The following is a 20,055-nucleotide window of genomic DNA, read 5'->3' as shown; positions in this document are numbered from 1 at the left end:
GCATAGACCAGGTGCACTGAAGCACTCATTAATTTCTGAGCATCAGTGATCTTGAGTCCTTCTCTGTAGAATGAGGGTATTGAATGACATTATCTTTAATGGATCTGCTTGTTCTTAATATGCTGTAAATCATTCTCTAGGGTTTTTTTTTTAATTTTTTAAAAATTTACTCATTGGAGAGAGACAGAGAGAGAAAGTGCACACAAGCAGGGGGAAGGGCAGAGGAGAGAGAGAAGCAGACTCCCCGCTGAGCAGGGAGCCCTGTGCCCCTAGATCATGATCTGAGCCAAAGGCAGACAGTTAACTGACCCATCCAGGTGCTCCCAGTTCTCTAGGCTTTTTGAGAAATGGGAGCAGGCAGGGGGACTGTGAAGAGGACCAGGTAGGAAGCCCAGTCTCAGTGCTGAAGTAAGTATACAGAATGATGAACAAGAAAGAGGGTTCTGAGCAGCACTTAGGACCTAGCTATGGTTGTATGAACCCAGCCTGGCCCAGCAACCCGAGATCATAGTGGGAAAACCTAGGGCTGAAGAGACCTAGACAAGGCCAGTTATAGAGGGGAAACTATGAGCCAGACCCTGGGGTCTAGCCTCTGCTTGGGGAGAAGTGAATCCAGAAGGAAGTTGGTGTTCAAAGCAAATGAACCCAGAAGGGATATTGCTCTGTAGGACTTTGCTTCAAGGTTAACCTGAAGGAGCAGAATTCTGAAAGTCAATTCAGAGAAAGAGTTGACGTTTAGGTCTTGGCAGTGAAAAGCTACTGTCATGTATAGCCTGGGGAAATTGCACTTGGAGGAAAGTTAAAAAAAAAAAAATTCTGTGCTCTAGGGACACAATTAATAAGCTGTGAACTTCTGAAAAAGGATTTCACCTCTTAAAGTCCTGTTAGTAGAACAGCGTGTAATTCTAAAGTCCTGTTTGTCTTTCTGCCTTCCATAGTAATGGGGCAATGGTGGTATAGCTCATGGTCAGAATAAAGAAGCAACTGTCCATAGAAAATCTTGATTTTACCCCGCTCTAGAGTATATCAAATATATTACATGTCCCCAGCAGTCTCTCCAGCAAAAGGAGGAGGTGGAGAGTGGGGATAAAGAGGAAGTTGTAGAACTTCCCCAGAACGCTGGAGGACCTGCAGGGGACCATCTTTTCCACATCCTTCCTTCACCAGCTTATAGGGTGTAGCTTCCGGAACTCCACCAGTGCTCTTAAGTCATGTCTGCTCTCTCCTTTTCCTGCCCCACCCCGGCATGCCCTGGCAACAGACTGAAAAATGAACGGATGACCCTTCACCCAACTGCCCAACAGGACTGCCTTGAGCTATTGTGCCTCCCCCAAAGGAGGGTGACAAGCTACACCTTTAATGATGTGGGAACTTAGAGAAAGGCTTGGGTATAGACAGGAATCTAGCCCTGTGCTTGTCTGGATTATTCTACAGTATGGCAAGGGGAACCTCAGGCCCAGGTCCTTCATCTACATGCCTCTGAACCAAAGTTTTTATATTTTGAATATTTATTTTTCTGGGCTCTGTGCATTTGGATATTTTGAAGCTTGTTACACCCAAATTTTTAGCTTGCCTTTTTTTTTTTTTTTTTTAAGAATAACAAAAGGATGAAAGCTTTAAGATATTCTAAGGAGGAAGATTCTCTTACTGGCATTATATCAAATTCTTTCTCTGGGGGAGGCCTGCTGTTGGGGCAGGGTGGGGTGGGTTCAAAAGGGTTGTAACATATTCTGGCTTTGGGCCCAACATTGTTGAAAAATGCTCAGAGGAGACTGAGAGCACTTAGATGTTTGGCTTTAAAACTTTCTTTGTTTAGATGTTCAAATTTGTTTAAATATTTTCTAAAACAGAAACAATATAAGAACTTGAATAGAATTTTTTTCCATGAAGCAAATTCTTTCCTAACTTAGACTGGCAAGTTCACTCTAAAATCACATTCATGTCTTTATTAAGTATCATGCAAAAGAAGTAAAATACATATAGGATTTGGTTAAGTTTCAAACTACTCCAGACTCTCCACAATAATAATAACAATCACCATCTACTATTTGATGTTAGGTCCTAGGTCCTGTTTGAAGTGTTTCACATTACCTTATTTCACTTAATCTTCTCAATAGTCTTTAAACTCAGTAGTAGTATTAGCTTCACTTTAAGGGTCAGAAATCAGAGACGCATGGCTCTAAGAACTCGCCTAAGGTACGTTAGTGAGCATCCAAATTCAGGTTTGGGTGCCAACCTAGATTGATTTGACCTCCAAGCCTGGTCTCTACCAGCAGTGTGCTGAGGAATGTTCAACATCCTACTCTCTGGTAAGGGAGGGGAGGTCTGCTTTATAGCGCTTGCCAGTTTCCAGTAGTGTAAATATTCAACTACCAAACATTCAACCACCAAACATTCAAGCCACCAGCGTGAACTCAGTGAACACAGAGTGGGGAAGAAATACACAAAACCAGCTCTCACTGTTCTCAGCTCTATCAGCGGCCTTCAGCGCACCACAGCTTACCTTGTAGATTTTGTTGTCATCAAATACAGTTTGGAGCCTGGAGCAAACTCACGTCACTCACCATATAGAGTGGTAAGGTCCGCAGTCTTCCTACTCCTCATATTCCCACACACTTACTCTTGTAGCACGCCTTCTTGGAGCACTGCCCCTGGGCCCTTCACGTGGCCAAGCACTGCCACAAAGGCTTCCCACACAATTTTCTCACCTGATTTCCTTTGTAGCAGGAGACTGCTGTTGCTTTCCTTCTTTCACAAAATGAGGAAACAGACAAGAGTTTAAGTACTTTGGTGAGACTCACACAGCTCCCAAGTGAGTGAAGCATAGCTAGACTAAGGCTAGACTTGAGTCTGTTGATCTCTGCCTACTTGTGATCTCTCTCTCTGAGTCGAATGAATAAATAAAAAATCTTAAAAAAAAAGTTTCAGGTTGCTTGTATCTGGATGATAGTAAATATCAAAATAATTAGCCGTGTTTTTTAATTTAAAAAATCTGGATAATTTGGGGAAGGAGTTTGTGATACAATAAAAAGAAAGTGAAGAAATCGAAGGGTTTGAATTGAGTTCAATTCAGTCAAGAGATAGATACATGATCTCGGATGTGGCCCTTGACCCTTCCTAGCTTTGATGATCTTATCTCTAAAATGGTTGAATAGGCATCAACTGCTACAATTTAAATGAATGGCGTTAATCATTCAAATGTTTATATTGTAAGGACCTATTTAGCCAGAGCGACTCCATCTTGGGTAAATAGCCATTTTGTTGTTTGTGCAGTAAACTTAAATTGACTCTCCCTCCCCAACCCCCCAAGAAACTTACTTAGAAACAAGTCTGGGAAACAAGTAAAATGTAGTCGACTAGTTCCTGATAACAGAGCCCAGAATACAAGGATGAGTCAGTCCAGATAGAGACATCTAATCAGTACAAAGTACTGTTTGTAACAGTGAGAAGGTCTTGCCCAAACCTAAATGACTCCATCTTGGGAAGGACGACAATCTTATTATTCACACTGAATATGTTAACTGACTAAGTCTTCCCAAAAAGTACTGTTTGTAACTGTTCCTGGTATGGGGTAATCTTAAATAACAAGTCACCAGACCAGATGGAACTAGCCAATCAGCAAGAGACACACAAACCCAGTGGGTTGAGATACCAAGATATGGGTTGCAGTTTTATCCAATAAAAGGTAGCCTATACGCTGGGGAGGGGTTGCTGTCTTCGGAGACAGCCCTGGCTGGTTAGTCTGACTTCTAATGCTTGGCATAGAATAGAGCTTTGCATGACTTTAACTTTGTTTCAGTCTCATTTCCCTGGCCAATCAGTCTGATTTCTAATACTTATCATAAAATAAAGCTTTAAATAACTTTCACTTAGTCTCATTTCATTTAATAATGGATCTAACAATATAATACTAAGTTATGGTGTTGAACAGACATGGCTGTTCATTCACAGCTTTTGAACTTTCAGGGGAAATGTTAAAAATCAAGAATTAAGGGCACCTGTCTTGCTCAGTTGATAGAGCAAGCAACTTGATCTCAGGGTCATGAGCTTGAGCCCTGTGTGCCATGGAGCCTACTTAAAAAACAAATTGGGAATTAGATCAATTATTGTGTAATTTGGGCTTTGATGATAGCAAAAAAAATGACATTATTTCTTAATCTTCAAGAGCTTTAAAGTATATGTCCCAAAAGAGTATTTTTCATGGAACTATAAAGTTGTGAATTTTTGGATAAATATCTGGAATCAGTCTTCTCCAGGAGAACTTGGTCAGTTGGTTTATTCTGTTTCTTAGAACTTTTGGTTCTTGCTGATTTTTAGGATAGAAAACCACCTGAATCTAGAGGGACTAAACTGTTGTTCCAGGTCCTTTCTTAGGGCTCTCTAAATTTACTTCGCACAGAAATGGTAGGTAAATCTAGCCACAGGCCTATGAAAGTTTTCTCATACATTGATACATGCAAATTGCAGGCAGTATCAAGACTTGATGTTTAAGGAATTAAATCCTCTACATTCTTTTTTGACCAGAAGGAATGTTGAGAAAGAAAATTATAGCTCTTTTCCCTCATAGATGTGATAAAGTCTGAGCCTTGCAAAAGGGCTTAAGTAGTACAACTTGTGTAAGAAGAATTCTTTGGGTGCAGTTAGTATAAACAAAGGGTCCTTGGCATGAACAGAGAACTAAGCAGCTGCAAGAGATTTGCTTTAAAAACCAAAAGATTAAATGCTTTTAGCAGAGAGAGAAAAGAAATACCCACTAAGGTCTCTGATATTTCCTTTTTCTTTCCTACTTCTGTATTGTCTTCTAGATTTAAATAATGCCTATCTGTGGTTAAAAAGACCAAAAGAATCTTCTATTTAAGAAGGACCATATTATCAGAATTTTCTCTTTATCTCTCTCAGCTTAAGCAAGCATAGAAGTCTAAGGTTAAGTCACAAGAAATAAATCATTTACATTCCCTTGTCACCATATCTATTCTCCATAAGATCATCAAGGAAAGGATAGTGATAGTAATTTGACCCCCATGAGAACATTATGAGTTAGTGGGAGTGATTGATGCAGAAGGTAATTGCCTTGAAATGAAATAATTAAAAGCAAAACAAACAGGATTGCTGAGGGGAGCGGGGTATGGAGAGTGTGGTTGGGTTATGGACATTGGGGAGGGTATGGGATATGGTGAGTGCTGTGAAATGTGTAAGCCGGAAGATTCACAGACCTGTACCTCTGGGGCAAATAATACATTATATGTTAATAAAAATAATTAATTAAAAAAACTCAGTTCAAAAAAAAAGTACATGCCAGAACCAGTTTGTTTATTATGGAAAACACTGGTGAGCAATAATACAGTGTAATAAATTTCTTTGTAGTCTTGCTATTCCTCATATGCCAAGTTTCTTAAGACATAAACATGAAATCGACTAGACTTTGTTTCATATTTCCACACAATTCAACTGATCACATCTTTCTAAAACAGACCTTATTGCTGCAGCATAACTCTCAGTTCAAAGCTGGGAAGTGTACAGTGTATAATTTCATCAGGAGTTTGTACAACTTTAAAGTTTACTCAAATAGACTAGAAATATAATGGCTAATTCATTGAAGCATATGAAATTTGAAGATGTGATCTTTTTAACATTAAAAACACAGAAAATTTCTGTTTTATTAGAAAATATAACACATTAGATGATTGAAAAAGCATACAACTGACTACCATGACGTGGAAAGCTAGCCAAGATTATTGTTAAGTGATAAAGGCAAGTTTTCAAACTGTACATATAAAATGCCACTGGTTTTGCACTTGTATGAAACTATACTATGTACATAGTATAGCAAATACATGGAAACTATATGGAGGAATATACAGCCAAGCTGTTAATAGTAGCTATAATAGAAAGTAAAATAATTAAAAGAAACTTTGGTATTCAATATAACATTTCTGGAACATTTCAATTTTTTAATAACAAGTATATGTATTGTGTTTGAAATCAGATAAAGTTTTTTAAAAATCTGTATATATTGCTGACAAATAGGCATATGAAAAGCTGCTCAATATCATTCATAATTAAAGAAATACAAATTAAAATCACAATGAGCGGCCACTACACATCTATCATAATGGCTAAAGTGAGAAATCATGGTAAATCAAATACTGGAGAATATGTGGCAAAAAATAGATAGCAGATAAATTGCTGGGAGGAATGTAAAATGGTACAACCCTTCTGGAAGACAGTTTGGCAATTTCTTACAAAATTAAACATACACTTAGGATTTGACCTAGTAGTTCCACCCCGAGGACAAAAGAAAGAAAAACTTACTTTCACGCAAACACTGGTACATGAATGTTTGTAGCTGTCTTATTCATAATCATCAACATCTGAAATGGCTGAGTGTCTTTCAGCTGGTGAATGGGTAGACTGGTATGCCAATAAAATGAGCTACTCTTTAGCAGTCAAAAGAAACAAGCTATTAATACATGCAACAACATAGGTGAATCTCAAATGAATTCCGCCCAGTGGAAGAAGTCCAACCCAAATTGCTGTGTGACTCCATTTATAGGATCTTCTGGAAAAGGCACCACTGTGAGTTGGTATACAGGGATTAGGGGTGGGTGAGGGGTGTGGAAGCACTGGGAAGGGTGTTAGAGTGATGGAACTGTTCTGCATTTTCATTGCATTGGTGATTATACAACTCTAAGCATTTTTTTAAAAAGATTTTATTTATTTGACAGAGAGATATCACAAGTAGGCAGAGAGGCAGGTGCGGGGGGAGTAGGCTCCCTGCTGAGCAGAGCCCGATGCAGGGCTCAATCCCAGGACCCTGAGATCATGACCTGAGCTGAAGGCAGAGGCTTAACCCACTGAGCCATCCAGGCGCCCCAACTCTAAGCATTTTCTAAACTCCTAAACTATACACCAAAAAAGTGACATTTATTGTATGTAAATTTAAAAATATACTTTAAAATGCTATTTTAAAAAGATCTCATTGATGCTTTATTTATATAAGTCCACAAGTCTTGACTGGTACTACACATTTTCTGGGTAGAGTTAGGAGAAACTGCTTTTAAACAGACGGAGGTGTTTGCCCCTTGTAAATGAACTGTGATAGCCTTGCTACTTGAGGAGAGATTGGGGGTTCAGAGCCATAGCTGGCAAACTCTCTGTCCAAGTGCGAACTGTATGAAGTGTGGGTCAACATTCAGTTATTCAGGAGTAGACTGTACAGACTAGGATGCTGTTCACTAAGGTTTTAACCCCCTTTACCCCAGAAGGTTGCCTTGCCCACCCATAAATTAGATGCAAAAAATTGTTGTTCCAAATTCCTATGCTGTTTCTTCCTTTTATGCAAACCGTGAGTAAAGAAGGCCCTTGAGGGCCAGAGGAAGCAAAGTTCTCTCTCCTCTCATAGTTTTGTGGACCCTACCTAAGTATACTGCTTGTACTCCAAAATTGTAATAATTAGAATAATCTTTAGCAGTTAGCATGGCAATTGGCAAAATAAAAGCACTGCTTCCAATTATATTTTCCCCTTAAATGTGTGTGCCTTGTGAAGGGGCAAGAAAATAAACAAATACATTTTTAAAAGAGGAAAAAGAAGCAAAAGGAGAAAACCAAAGAACAAAATCAGCTGGCCTAAGGCTAGAAGCCTGAGCCTTTCTTGGTCACATCCATTTTCCAGCTCAGCCTAGAAGGGAAGCCTCCCCTTTTCGCATGGTTCATTAATGAGTCAGGCTCGACAAATTTGGGTTTGTTAATAGAAGAGGCTGAAACAGATTTTTCCATATAAATAAGTCTTTATAGTGGCACCCTAAGTAATGGTTATGGGGCACCAGATGTTCTTAATGAAGTGACCACTTCACATAGCAGCGAGCCCAAGCATCTACACTGCAGGAAGTGCCCTCCCCTAAATGCCTGTCTATCATTTTCTTTCCCTTCTTCTAATAGAACGTTTCCTCCTGCCCCCTCAGAAAATAACAGTGGGACACTAGCTTACTGCCTGTTTGATTCTGTCTGGTATTGTGTTTCCCGTGGCTCCCAGCTGCTTCAAGTAGGTGCCCAAAGGGGGTCTTTTTAACCCAGAGCATCAAGTTAACGCTTCCCCATCTCAGTCAAATGAACAGGGTCTATTGAACCCTTCCTACACACTTTGTCTTTGATGGCGGAATAGCCAGACAGCTCAGGAAAGAGAGTCTCACTGCTGCTTGGACCTGATCTGAGAGAGGGTGCTTCTTCTGATCCTGACTGTCTAACCTTGGCAGGTCTGGGTTGGGACAAGCAAGGCCTAGAGCTCCGACTCAGTGATTGCTAGCCTGGGAACTAGACTTGGTTTGTTCCTACTGGTGCAGTGACGTGTAAACAAGTGACTGTAACTTTCTGAGTCAGGGTTTTGTCACACTAAAACAAGGAGATTAGATGACAGGGTTTCCTGGGTCCCTGCCAAGTTCTAAAAGGCCATGAGTCTATGAAATAAGGGGGGAGGGACAAATTAGTAATGGAGCACAAGGAAACATAAGGCCTAGGATTCTTCCTGAATCATTAACTCCCATACTACTCATTCAGTATATAAAATACAAAGTCAAGCAGTGGCAGATGGAGACAAGTGATACTATGAGAAGAGGACAATTTGGAAAGATGGGAGGGGTTTCTAAAGTTCTCAGGCACACGGCAGAGTGATATTAGATACTCATGTTTTCAAGTCAGCCTGCCCAGGTTCAAGTGCTGGTCTCAGTACTCGGCAGCTGTGTGTCTTTAGCCACGTTTCTTTCTGTGGGCCTCTGTTCCTCAGACGTAAAAAGTGCTAACAATATTATTCTCCTCAGTGGGACACCTGGGTGGCTCAGTTGGTTGGGCAGCTGCCTTCGGCTCAGGTCATGATCCCAGCGTCCTGGGATCAAGTCCCACATCAGGCTCCTTGCTCTGCAGGGAGCCTGCTTCTCCCTCTGCCTGCCTGTGCTCACTTTCTTGCTCTCCCTCTCTCTGAACAATAAATAAATAAAATCTTAAAAAAATAAAAAAATATTATTCTCCTCAGAGAGTTCCTCTGAGGATAACAAAATAATGCCTGCTGGCTGGTGTTGTGACACATTTGAAGTCAATTACCAACAACACTTCTGCTGCTGTGTACAGTTCCTGGTGAATGACTCTCTCCAGGACTTCACAGAGCAGCGGATGGTGGGTGGAGAGAGGAAGGGATGACTGTGGTGGACTGACTCAGGCACCAGACTTGGCCTCCAAAGTTGGGTTTTAGCTCAAGATAACACAGACCTCAAGAATACACAGATAACACAGACCTCAGACCTGCAAACAAAACCCACAGTATAAATTACATTAGGCTTGTCCTGCCACTTCCTAGCTGGGTGACTGTGGTTGTATCCCCCAGCTTCTCTGAGACTCGGTCTCCCCATGAGTGTTCTAAGGCTTATCCCTCAAGGATGTTGGAAGGAGCTAGGTGAGGCAACACATGTGAAATCCTCTGCAAATGCAAGGAATGTTGGGAGCCACTAAGATTATGAATGAAAATTTAGGACAGAAGTCTTTCTCAGACAGATTGAAATAATGTGCAGTGCTTTTTGATGACTCAGGGTTCTCTTCATGAACGTCTATGACTGACACAACATACCCATCTGTGGCACTTTACTATTTTAACCTGCGTTCATGTACTCGACCTCCTTCTCTTCCCATAGAAAGGCACATAAGCTGTTTGTCCCCATGCTGACCTCATGCTTCGTTCTCATGGGCATCTTCCTTCACAGCTGCTATGGTCTGGCCGCTGCTCCCACTTCTTTTCTTTCATACTGCATAGTTATTATTGGAAGCAGATGTAAGAATCCTATCAAACATTCATCTCGAACGCTGGGTCAAGGGGAGCCTTTGAGTAGGGAAGAGGCATATTCAGGCATTTTAGAAACCTTACTAGTAACAGTTGATTTGACAGACAGGGGTCAGAGAAGAGGTGTGTTCTTTACTGACAAGGAAAGGTGGGAAGAGCCTGTACTCGAATGATGGCAGGCGGGAGCAGGAGGAGGGGAAAACTAAAGAAAGTAGGAGGCAAGCCGGCAAGGCTATAGAACGTTATTCATTCAATAAATATTTATTGAACCTTTACCCTGTGTCAGGGATTGCTCCAGGGAATACATCAGTGAGTAACAGAGGCAGAATCCTGATCTCTGTGACATTATGGTCCATCCCATTTGTCGGGTAACTGGAGGTCCGTGAGAAGGGAAAGCGGGGAACCCAACAGAGGGGACTGAGGTTTCCAGCTTGTGTATGTGGGGAAATGTTGGTGCAACTGACAGCAATGGAAGGCAGGAATAGGGCTGGGTCAGGGTGAAAGGTGACCCATTCAGTGCTCAGCACAATGAACTTGAAGAATTGATATCTAATTAAAATGCTTTCCTAGAATGAAATAAACTCTTGGGTTTTGTGACTGGCCACCAGATGATCTGTGTGGAGTGGTACAGTTTCTCAGTGTCTAATCAAAGAGACATCCATATTAGACTAGAAACACTCATTTACTGGTCCCAAATTATTGGAGACCTTTTTTTTTTTTTTTTTTTTTTTTTGTAAACCTAGTTTGAGAAAATTCATTAACATAGACAATACCTGTAAGTATAGTTTTATAAAAAGATACTAAAAGATATGTCAAGTAGACTTTTCCCATGAAGACCTTCTATAAAAGTTGAAAGGCATAAAAGTAAGTCTTAACTAAGTCAAGGTATTTTCTGGAGGCAGCAAGATAAAATCATCCCAGTACTATCGCCCTCGACCTGCAAGGACGACAAGAAGCCCCAGTTCAGATGCATCTTCTCTCCCTTTATTTCCGCAAGTCTACACACTTATATACGTTTACGTGACCAATCAGCGAGCAGGGTACAGGAGGGAGCGAATCAGGTGGTGCACCTAAACGAACAACTTCGGTAGCAACCAATGCTGTTTACCTCCTCTTTGGGCGTTCCGCTTAGTCTCATGAGGCAATCCTAACCTGGCAACTAGCCAGGCGCCATCTTTTAATGGCAGAGGCCGCCCTGGCCAGGGGCCTGCCTCCGACAAGTACATTTATTTCTAATGATATAAGTTATTGCAGGGATGTGATATAGAGACTACTATGTCCTGTAGGTTGTGTTTCAAATATCAGATGTGTTGAGGAAATTGTTGCCAGGTTTTGGTTAATTCCTGGCCAGATTCTCTGCCTGCTACCTAACAGAGCAATATTCCATATGGCTCATCAAAGAAAGCTCTGTAGGCCACAGATGTATACCAACAGAGTTGACAGGCTGCTGGGAAAATTTAGAAGCCTTATTTTTTTTATTCTTTCCCAGGCCAGAGATCATTCTACTTCCTCACAGAGGTGGGCCACAGAGATGGTAAGATCATAGGTTCCTCCAAAAAAATGTAGAGTGAATCCGCTCATACTACTATAGGATTTTTTTTAAACCTTACTGATTTGTACCATAGCTATAAAAGAGAGACCGTTTTATCTTGAAAAAAAAAATATTAAGAGCAGGTTCAAATAATCCGTGAGTAGGTTTTCCTTAGGTCAAAGTGGCCAGCAGGCTATTTCTAAGGTGTCTATAGAACAGTGGTTTTCAACTTTGGCTATATTTTGAATCACCTTGAGAACGTTAAAACATATTGATACCTGAGTCTGACCCCAGAGGTTCTGTTTTTTTTTTTTGTTGTTTGTTTGTTTGTTTGTTTTAAAGATTTTATTTATTTAACAGAGAGAGATAGAGATCACAAGTAGGCAGAGAGGCAGGCAGAGAGAGAGAAGGGAGGAAGCAGGCTCCCTGTGGAGCAGAGAGCCCGACATGGGGCTTGATCCCAGGACCCTGGGATCATGACCTGAGCCAAAGGCAGAGGCTTCAACCCACTGAGCCACCCAGGTGCCCCGGGTTCTATTTTAAGTGGTCTCTGAGAGGGAAAAAATTTCCCAGGTAATTCTCATGGGCAGCCATTGTGGAGAACTATAGCTGTAAAACACTGGATTTGGGAATAAGACCATATACCAGAGGGCCTTGCCAACATAAGCTGACTGACAAATAAGGTGCAAAGAGAGATTCTTATTTACCATTATTGTATGCTAAAATACTGCTTTTCACTTTGATGTACCTTACTTTGTCAGTAGAAATGTACCCTAGCCAATTCATGGGCTATCTTTATCAGGTTACACGGGTAGAAACAAAACAATAAAAAAGAGGGCAGCCATGGGACATAGTCCACTGTACTCCATTTTGAACATGAGAGTTTGTTCTTACGCATGCTAACCTTGGTAGTAGTATTACATTATTAAAAAATATGAGCCGTGTCTGATATGGACATGTTACTACTTGGGGAATCTATCAATATATGAATGGAATCAAGCACTGAGAAGATTCTATAGCTTTCACATTTTTGTCTTTTCTTCATTTATTTGTCATTTTTGTTATTTATTTCTGTTGTATGCTTGGAAGATTGCTGGCTCATTTTGATGCTCATAGTCATTCTGGATGACGTATGTACCAGGTTCCTGTCACCGAATAAATGAAACACAACCATATTTACATTTGAAGTGACTACTGGGGCCATCAGATCCTAGCTAAGCTACGGCTAGTTGTTAGGGCCTGAGCAAGTCTGTTAAAGTCCAGAATCTCATTTTCCTTATCCTGTAGAGTTGTTGTAAGGATTGCAAATAATATATTACAGTGTCTGTTGCATAATAAACTCTCCATAAGTTAATTACTGGGGCACCTGGGTGGCTCAATCGGTTAACCATCTACCTTCTGCTTGGGCCATGATCTCAGGGTCCTGGTATTGAATCCCATATCAGGTTCTCTGCTCAGCAGGGAGTCTGATTCTGCTTCTACCCCTCCTCCCCTACTCTCTCTCTCCCTCTCTCACTTTCATGTGTGCATGCTCTCTCTCTAATAAATAAATATAATCTTTTTAAAAAGCCATAAACGGGAGAAATTTTTTAAAATGCTCCATAAATTATAGCTATTATTATCTCCAAATCTGGATTGCAAACTCCTTAAGGGTATTGGGCCATTTTTTCTCCATGAAGTTTACATATTTATAATTCCCTAAACATGCACAAGATGGTTTTTAATAAAGATAATACAGTTCCAACTTTATAAGTTATAGGGAATATTAGAACTAGTTACCTTTATCAGGTCTACAGAATTAAAGGTACTCTCTGTGAATACATTACTGAGCAAAGTAACTAGTATACCAGAGAATCAGATCCACAGTCTTCAGGGGTTAAAAGTTTGAGTTCTGGAGTCAGACCACCTGAGTTTGAATTCTGGTTTCAGTTCTTGCTGGCTGAGTTTTTGATCAGGTTGCTTAATCCCTCTCTGTTCCTTTCTTCACCTGCAAACTGGATATGTTGAATGGATTAAGGAAATAATGTATATGCAGTCCTTAATTAGAACCTAGTACAATGTAAAGGTTCAGTTAAGGCTTGCTATTATTATCTTTGGCTTTATTAGCATTGTTCTGACGCATGCACTAACTTGTTGAGCAAGGGACAATGGCCAGTAGGTCACATGCAATAGAAACGAGGTGACTCAATTTGGTAAGAAGCACAGGATGTCTAGGAAAGACAAGATGAAGCCAAGGACAACAGCCTTTGGAAACACAACCACAGTCACTACCCAATGGAGACAGCACACACTGAGCTCACCCTTGGGCAGTCACTCAACTCATTAGAATTTGACCAGCCCTATTTATTCAACATTGTGTCAGATAGTGGTGGGTGTATTTAAAGAAGTGAAAAGTAGACCCTTTGAGGAACTTGCAGTCTGGGTGGGGAGAGAAGTCTTTGTGAAAAGATGGATGCTGATGTTAAGAGCTTATTTGGTTCAGGCCATGTTTGCAATGGAGTTGCAAGGAGAGAGAGAACAGTTTCGGCCTTTCTGCACCGTTCTTTCTAGAGGAAAATAAGGCCGTTAGCTATAATACCTTCAAAGATAATTAGTAGTGAAGGTATCCTGGCTACCATCATAAAAGCCACACCCATTAATTCCTTTTATTCCACACCAATCCAGAATATAACGAATAGGTGAAGAATCGGGGAGTAGATTATTCAGGAAAAAGTGTGGGAGTCAAGGAAAATTTCTATTTATTTATTTATTTATTGGGGAAGATCTCTTTACAACACTATTTCCCAATTCAAACCTACAGTGGTTTACGAAAGGGGCGCCTGGGTGGCTCAGTGGGTTAAAGCCTCTGCCTTCGGCTCAGGTCATGATCCCAGGCTCCTGGGACGGAGCCCCGCATCGGGCTCTCTGCTCAGTGGCGAGCCTGCTTCCTCCTCTCTCTCTGCCTGCCTCTCTGCCTACTTGTGATTTCTCTGTCAAATAAATAAATAAAATCTTAAAAAACAAAAACAAAAAACAATGGTTTACTAAACAGCCCAGAAGGTTGTACCAGCTACTCTGCTAAGCCTGGGATGTTCAGGATAAGGAATATATGGTCCTGCCTTCAGGCTTGGTTCACACTCTAGAGGCCTGTCAAGGCCTGTCTCTTTCTCTGTGCTCAGGCTTGTGGTAAAAATGATGTACCAAGATGTACCAACATCTTGAAATAGATGTACCAAGTCCATTAGAGGGCATAAGAAGAATAGAAGACTAAAGTGTGCCATTATATGGAAACTAGCTCTGAGGCCCTTTTAACCAATTAAAGGGACAGATAGAAATAGACCACTTCAGTATTTATGGTGAGGCCCCGAGATGGAAGTGTGCCCAGATGTTCCAATCCCTCAGAGCCTGCCAGAACTCTGGGAGGCTGCTGAGGTGAAGTGATGTCTGAACTGAGTGCTGGAGGCCGTGAGAGATCATCAGGAGATCAGAAGGGGGTTCCAGGCAAGGAACAGCATAAACGGGCACACTGGAGTCAAGCTCTCTGTGTGGATGGGGCACTACTAATAGTTCAGTTTTGCTAAAAGTCTAGGTAGGAAAGGGCAGGAGACAGCAGACAAAGGCCAAGCCTCAGGATGAGGGAGGATCTACCCAAGGGGCCTAGACGGGAGCGTGTGGTGGTCATATTTTTGTGTTAGACAGAAGTAGAGAAAGGAGTTAGCCAAGTATCAGGATTAGGTATGAGTGCACGTGACAGTGGCTTACAGCAACGCGGGTTGGTTTTCTCACAGAACAGACAGTCTGGGGGTAGGCAGTTACTCACTGACTGAGACACTCATCTCTTATCTGTCTTTTGTCCTCATAGTTGTCACTACAGTCTGAAGAAGACGGTTGTCCAAGCTCAAACCAACACATCCACATGTAAGGCAGCAAGACTGGAGAAAGATGCAACTATCCCCAGGAATCACCCAGGTAAGGGCCCTCTTGGAAGTCACCAGCCTTTCAGCAAACTGCTAGCGGGTTGGCGAGGACTCAGCCAGATGGTGACTGTAGCTGTGAGAGAACCGGAGAGAGCACTCCTCTCCTTCGATCTGTGGTGGATTCACACAGGGGAGGAGATTGGGAATACGGGTTGGGGAGCTACCCTATTGTTTCTGTCATGAGAGCTAGCTGGTGAGAGCCAATGGGGACCAGAGACCGGGCCCTGGTAATTAAGACGGCACGGCTCTTGCTGCCACTAATGAAAACTGAAAACTCAGAAATTCTGAGTAGAGGATCTAATTCTGGAAGTGGGTTCGATGTGTCATCCCACCTGGGGAGGGATATAAATGAAAAACTCAAGTGAAAGCTTAGGGGTCTTTGGGGTCTATCTGGAGCTCATTAGAATGTAGGGATCCCACCAAATCTATCTCAAGAACTACTCAGAACTTCTAAACAGTGCACAGTTTTTCTTAGGCCTAACAATTTTAATTAAGCCCAAGTCTGAGGAGATGTGCTAATTTGCACAGCCTTGTTTTTCCTACATGCTAGGATACCCACCCTGGAATTTAATGGATAGTAAAGTTATGCAAAGAATCACTGTGCGCAACAAGAACCAGAACATTTTCTGCCAAGCCCACCTCCAATACAAACATACACACATACCAGTCAGGGCTATACATAGACCTTGGTCTTGAATCCCCACATCTATTTGCCACACTGTGGAGCAAATGTGTTTTCATTTTCTTGATTAAAATAACAGGAAGTACCATCATTCTTGAAGTCTCGGTATTTCTAACAGACACATAACCACACACGCACACAAATAGAACTGCGGAGACTCTTGACGAGGTTTGTTGGCAAGGGGTCTGGTACCATTCCTGGCTTGGGATAAAAGTTCTGCACCTGAATCATCTTACCTCTCACGTAATGCTCCGAGCTGCAGATGAATCCAAGAGGACTCAGATGTCTGTAGAGGTCCTCTCATCACTGCCAACCCAAAAGGGGCCTCTGCCTCCTCAGCCACTCTGGCAAGTCATGGAAATTCTACTCTGGGATTGGATACAAGAGAAGTATTTCTTCAGTATTTACTTTGACCAGGGAAATTACTATGACAGATTTTTTCTTTTCCTGTAGACACAGAGTGACATTTTAAAGGAGAAACCACTGGATGCCATAGTCTTTTTAAAAATAATATTAGAGGAAGAGCTCAAAGGAATGTCTGCCCAAGCACCAGTATCTATAGCCTCGTATTCAAGAAGAATCCAGCCACTTGAAGAAGCAGCGAGCCAGTACTGCTCACTTCAGCTCCTGTCCTCTTGGATCTACTTTGTTGTGCTCAGCATCAGATTCGAAACTGGTGACATCCTGTCAGTGGCACAGCTCTTCTTACCTGTTATGTTGTTAAATCTGTGCTAAATTTGTGATGTTGCTGCTCTTTCATATTCATGCTTCATCCGCCCATATCAAGAGTTTCTTGAGCTCAGGGGTCACACTTTATACTCCATTCAGTCTTGCCTAGTTGTGTTTGTCTTGGTAAACACAGGAAATAGCTGTTGGACGGATGAATGAGAGAATGACAAAGGCTGGGAAACAGTAGAAGGTGAACTGCTCTGCTACCTGGTAAAGAGGATTATGAAACTCGGGTCAGATTAGCAGGAAAGGTGGTGTTTCATTTGTGTCCGCAGATAGGGATCTTAGCCCCAGGGTTGCTGGCTTGCTTTCACTCATTCAACAAACATTTCTCTAAGTTTCTCCAGAAGAGCCAGGCAAGCATTGCAGTGGCAGGCCCCCAATAAGACAAAGTGCCTGTGGGGGTGAGGGAGACATGCGGCATCACAGACTCAGGGAGATACAATGGGGTTGGCAATATGATAATAGCATGCACATGGCACATGGAGATTCTAAATCAGATTGTGGCTTCCAGAGAAGCTTCTGGAAAGAGAAGCATTTTTATTCATGTGTTCAAGGATGAATGAGTGTTGGCTAGAGGAGACTGATTAGGAAAAGCATTACAGGGAGAAGAACTAGCATGGGAATGTGTTCTGTGCCATAAAATAGAAGGTTACATTGAGAACTAAAGTCTCAGCTGAAATGGTAGCTGTGCCTAGAGGTGAAGTCAGAGAGCTAGGCTAGAATAGCCTTGCAGAGGACCTTGTGGCAATATGATTTAGTATTTCAGAGTGGAGGTTTAGAAATCAGACAGAACTGAGTTCAAATCCTTGCTCTGGTACTTACAATCCATGTAACTAACTGATTTTTTTTTTTAATTCCTCGAAGTCTTGGTTTCCTTAGCACAGTGTCTAGCTGTATCACTTTTCTATTGTTACATAAGAAATTATCCCAAATCATAACAGCTTAAAATAGTACACATTTATTAAGTTCTCACAGGTCCAGAATCTGGTCTTCGGCTTCAGGGTCTATCACGAGGCTGTAATGAAGTATCAGCCAGAGATGAGGTATTATCTCAAGATGTGAGAAGGATCCATTTCCAAGCTCACTTACATGATTGTTGGGGGAATTCAACAATGGATGGCCATTGGCCAGAGGCTGCCCTCAGTTCCTTGACATGTGGGCCTCCCCAGCATATCAGCTTGCATCATCAGTCAGTGACAGAGGGCCTGTGACCAAGACAGATGTAGCCTAATCAGCTAAGTGACTTCTTGTCACCACTGCCACATTCTGTAGAGTAAAAGTCATTGGGCCATCCCACACTCCAGGGAATGAACACCATAAAATGGGGATCTTTGGGAGTCATTTTAAGCCAGTAGCCTATAGCTGGTAGCCTATGTTAGTAGCTGATAGCTTATATTACCACCAAATAAATGTCAGCTTTTTAAAATTAAACTCAGTTGATAGTTTTGGAAAACCTAGTGAAAGCTGGTGAAGGAGTTTATAACAAAGAGTAACTTTAGGTGACCTTGGCTAGGTCAAATCATTTCACATCATGTCTTCGAGCCTTTCTTTCCTCCTAAGTATGGTGAAAATATCTATCTCTCATAGAAATGAGAACATATATGTGCAAGCAGAAATACACTTTGGTAAAAACAAGCATACAACTCTTCACAGTGGGAGGAAGCTTACTGCCTTGGGCCAGCTTTCCACTTTGCACTGATACTGGGACTCTCACAGTTTGATATCTTCAGAGTTTTCAGGGCTTGACCTGTGGGCCCAGAAGGATTTGTATAACTGGAATAAACACCCACAAAAAGAAATTTGTCTTTTGAACATCGCTTAAGGCATTTCCAAGAGTTTGCTTTTTTCCATCTTTTTAAATACCTTTGCTTCCAAGGACCCCATGGGGGCTAGAGAGAGAAAACAGACTATCTGGGAAATTTCAAGCTCTTGATAATAAAAGTGGTAATAAAATCTCGTCTGGCTCCTGATGCTTCACAGAGTGGTTGTTTGTGGTGGATGGGGTTCCCCCACATCTAGCAGTTGGTTTCCAGTCCCAGGGAGCGGCTCGAGTTACCACCCCCTTGCCCACTGCAAGGGCAGCTCCCTGCCTGCAAGGTACCCCCACCCTGGCGCCTCACCCATTTCCGCTGCCCAAATGGGATACTTCATTCCCTGCTCCACATGGAGCCCATCACACACAGGAGTGTTTCATGGTCTTTCCACGTCCCGTTTTCCCTGGGAAAGGTACCAAGCAGAGAACTCTCTTGACCCAGACCCAGACTGGTGGGCATTTCGGCGGGTAGCCCAGTCTTTCCAGGCTGTAGCCTTAGGAAGGGGGTCGGAACGTAGGAATTAGACTCCTCCCCACCCCCCATCATTCCGGCTTCATACAAAAGCGCGCTTCTTGGCAGGGCCTCTCTGGGTGGAGCAAGGGAGCTGCGGCTGCAACAATGCTTCGAGTGCGAGGGGCGCCCAGGACCCCACCACCACACCCTCGCCCTGCCAGCCTGGCGGGGCGCGTCACGCCAGCCAGCAGCTACACACGCCGCTGCGGGGTTCCCCCTTGGCGCTGAGGTCCTCTCCTGCAGCGCCGCTGCCCTCGGACTTGGCGGGCCATTTGGTCTCGGGGGAGGGGCTCGCGGGCCCCGCGGAGCAGTCCCCGCAGGAGGGCGGGAGCTAGCCCGGCCGCTCACGGATTGCGGAGGCGGAGCAGCACTCCCGGCAGCCCGAGGCTTCCACCTCGCCAGCCCCGCCGCTCCGGCGACCGCTGCCTCAGAAAACTAACAAGAACCAGATGTGGCCGCGGCTGTCGAACTTTCCCCGAGCCCGTGATTGGCCCCCGGCCGAGCGCCGCAGCCAGTCAGCGCGTTGGGAAGGCCCGGAGTCCCCGCCCGGCAGCGCACCCGCGGGGATCCAGGTTGGAGGCTGGCGCGGCGCAGCTAGTGGGCTGGCTGGCCGGGCCGGGACGCGCTCTGTCGCGGGGCAGCCCAGGAGCCGAGCCAGCATGCGGGGGGACCGGGCCGCCCGGCGACTGGCGTTGCCATCGCTGCCGCCGCCGCCACTGCTGCTGCTGCTGCTGCTGTCCCGGGCCGGGGCGCTGCACCCAGAGGAGCTCTTCCCCTACGGTCAATCGCGGGGGGACCAGCTTCTGCAGGAAGGCGACGACGAAAGCTCAACCCCAGTGAAGCTGGCGAGTCCCCTGCGCTTCTACGAAGCCCAGTTTGGCTACCTCTACGTAAGTTCAGCCCCCGTTTGGCGAGGGAACCGGCAGAGTTCTCGCAGATTCTTCCCACGGGTCACTGTAATGTGGATTTCACCGAACCCCTGCCTTCCGAGCGGAAGAAATAGT

The 20,055-nt window shown here is 43.3% G+C and overlaps 1 protein-coding gene and 1 long non-coding RNA gene across 3 annotated transcripts in view; both read left to right on the top strand.

Annotated features, from left to right (window-relative positions):
• Window positions 1-18,682, top strand: part of LOC131998827 (uncharacterized) — a 55,457-nt gene extending 36,775 nt beyond the window's left edge. Inside the window, exons 2-3 of the long non-coding RNA XR_009398885.1 lie at window positions 15,196-15,302; window positions 16,446-18,682. This is a non-coding gene — a long non-coding RNA (uncharacterized LOC131998827). The remainder of the gene's footprint in view (window positions 1-15,195; window positions 15,303-16,445) is intronic.
• A 613-nt stretch (window positions 18,683-19,295) lies between these two features.
• NID2 (nidogen 2) overlaps window positions 19,296-20,055 on the top strand; it is a 60,913-nt gene continuing 60,153 nt past the window's right edge. For both annotated transcript variants that reach the window (XM_059373199.1, XM_059373200.1), the window contains exon 1: window positions 19,296-19,941. In XM_059373199.1, coding sequence (XP_059229182.1) covers window positions 19,501-19,941 — 441 coding nt within the window. In that variant the 5' untranslated portion in view covers window positions 19,296-19,500. The remainder of the gene's footprint in view (window positions 19,942-20,055) is intronic.

Source organism: Mustela nigripes, chromosome 13 (genome assembly GCF_022355385.1).
Source record: "Mustela nigripes isolate SB6536 chromosome 13, MUSNIG.SB6536, whole genome shotgun sequence".
Lineage (NCBI taxonomy): Eukaryota > Metazoa > Chordata > Mammalia > Carnivora > Mustelidae > Mustela > Mustela nigripes.
Note: the sequence above shows the minus strand (reverse complement) of the source record. Positions and strands in the feature narration are given on the sequence as shown.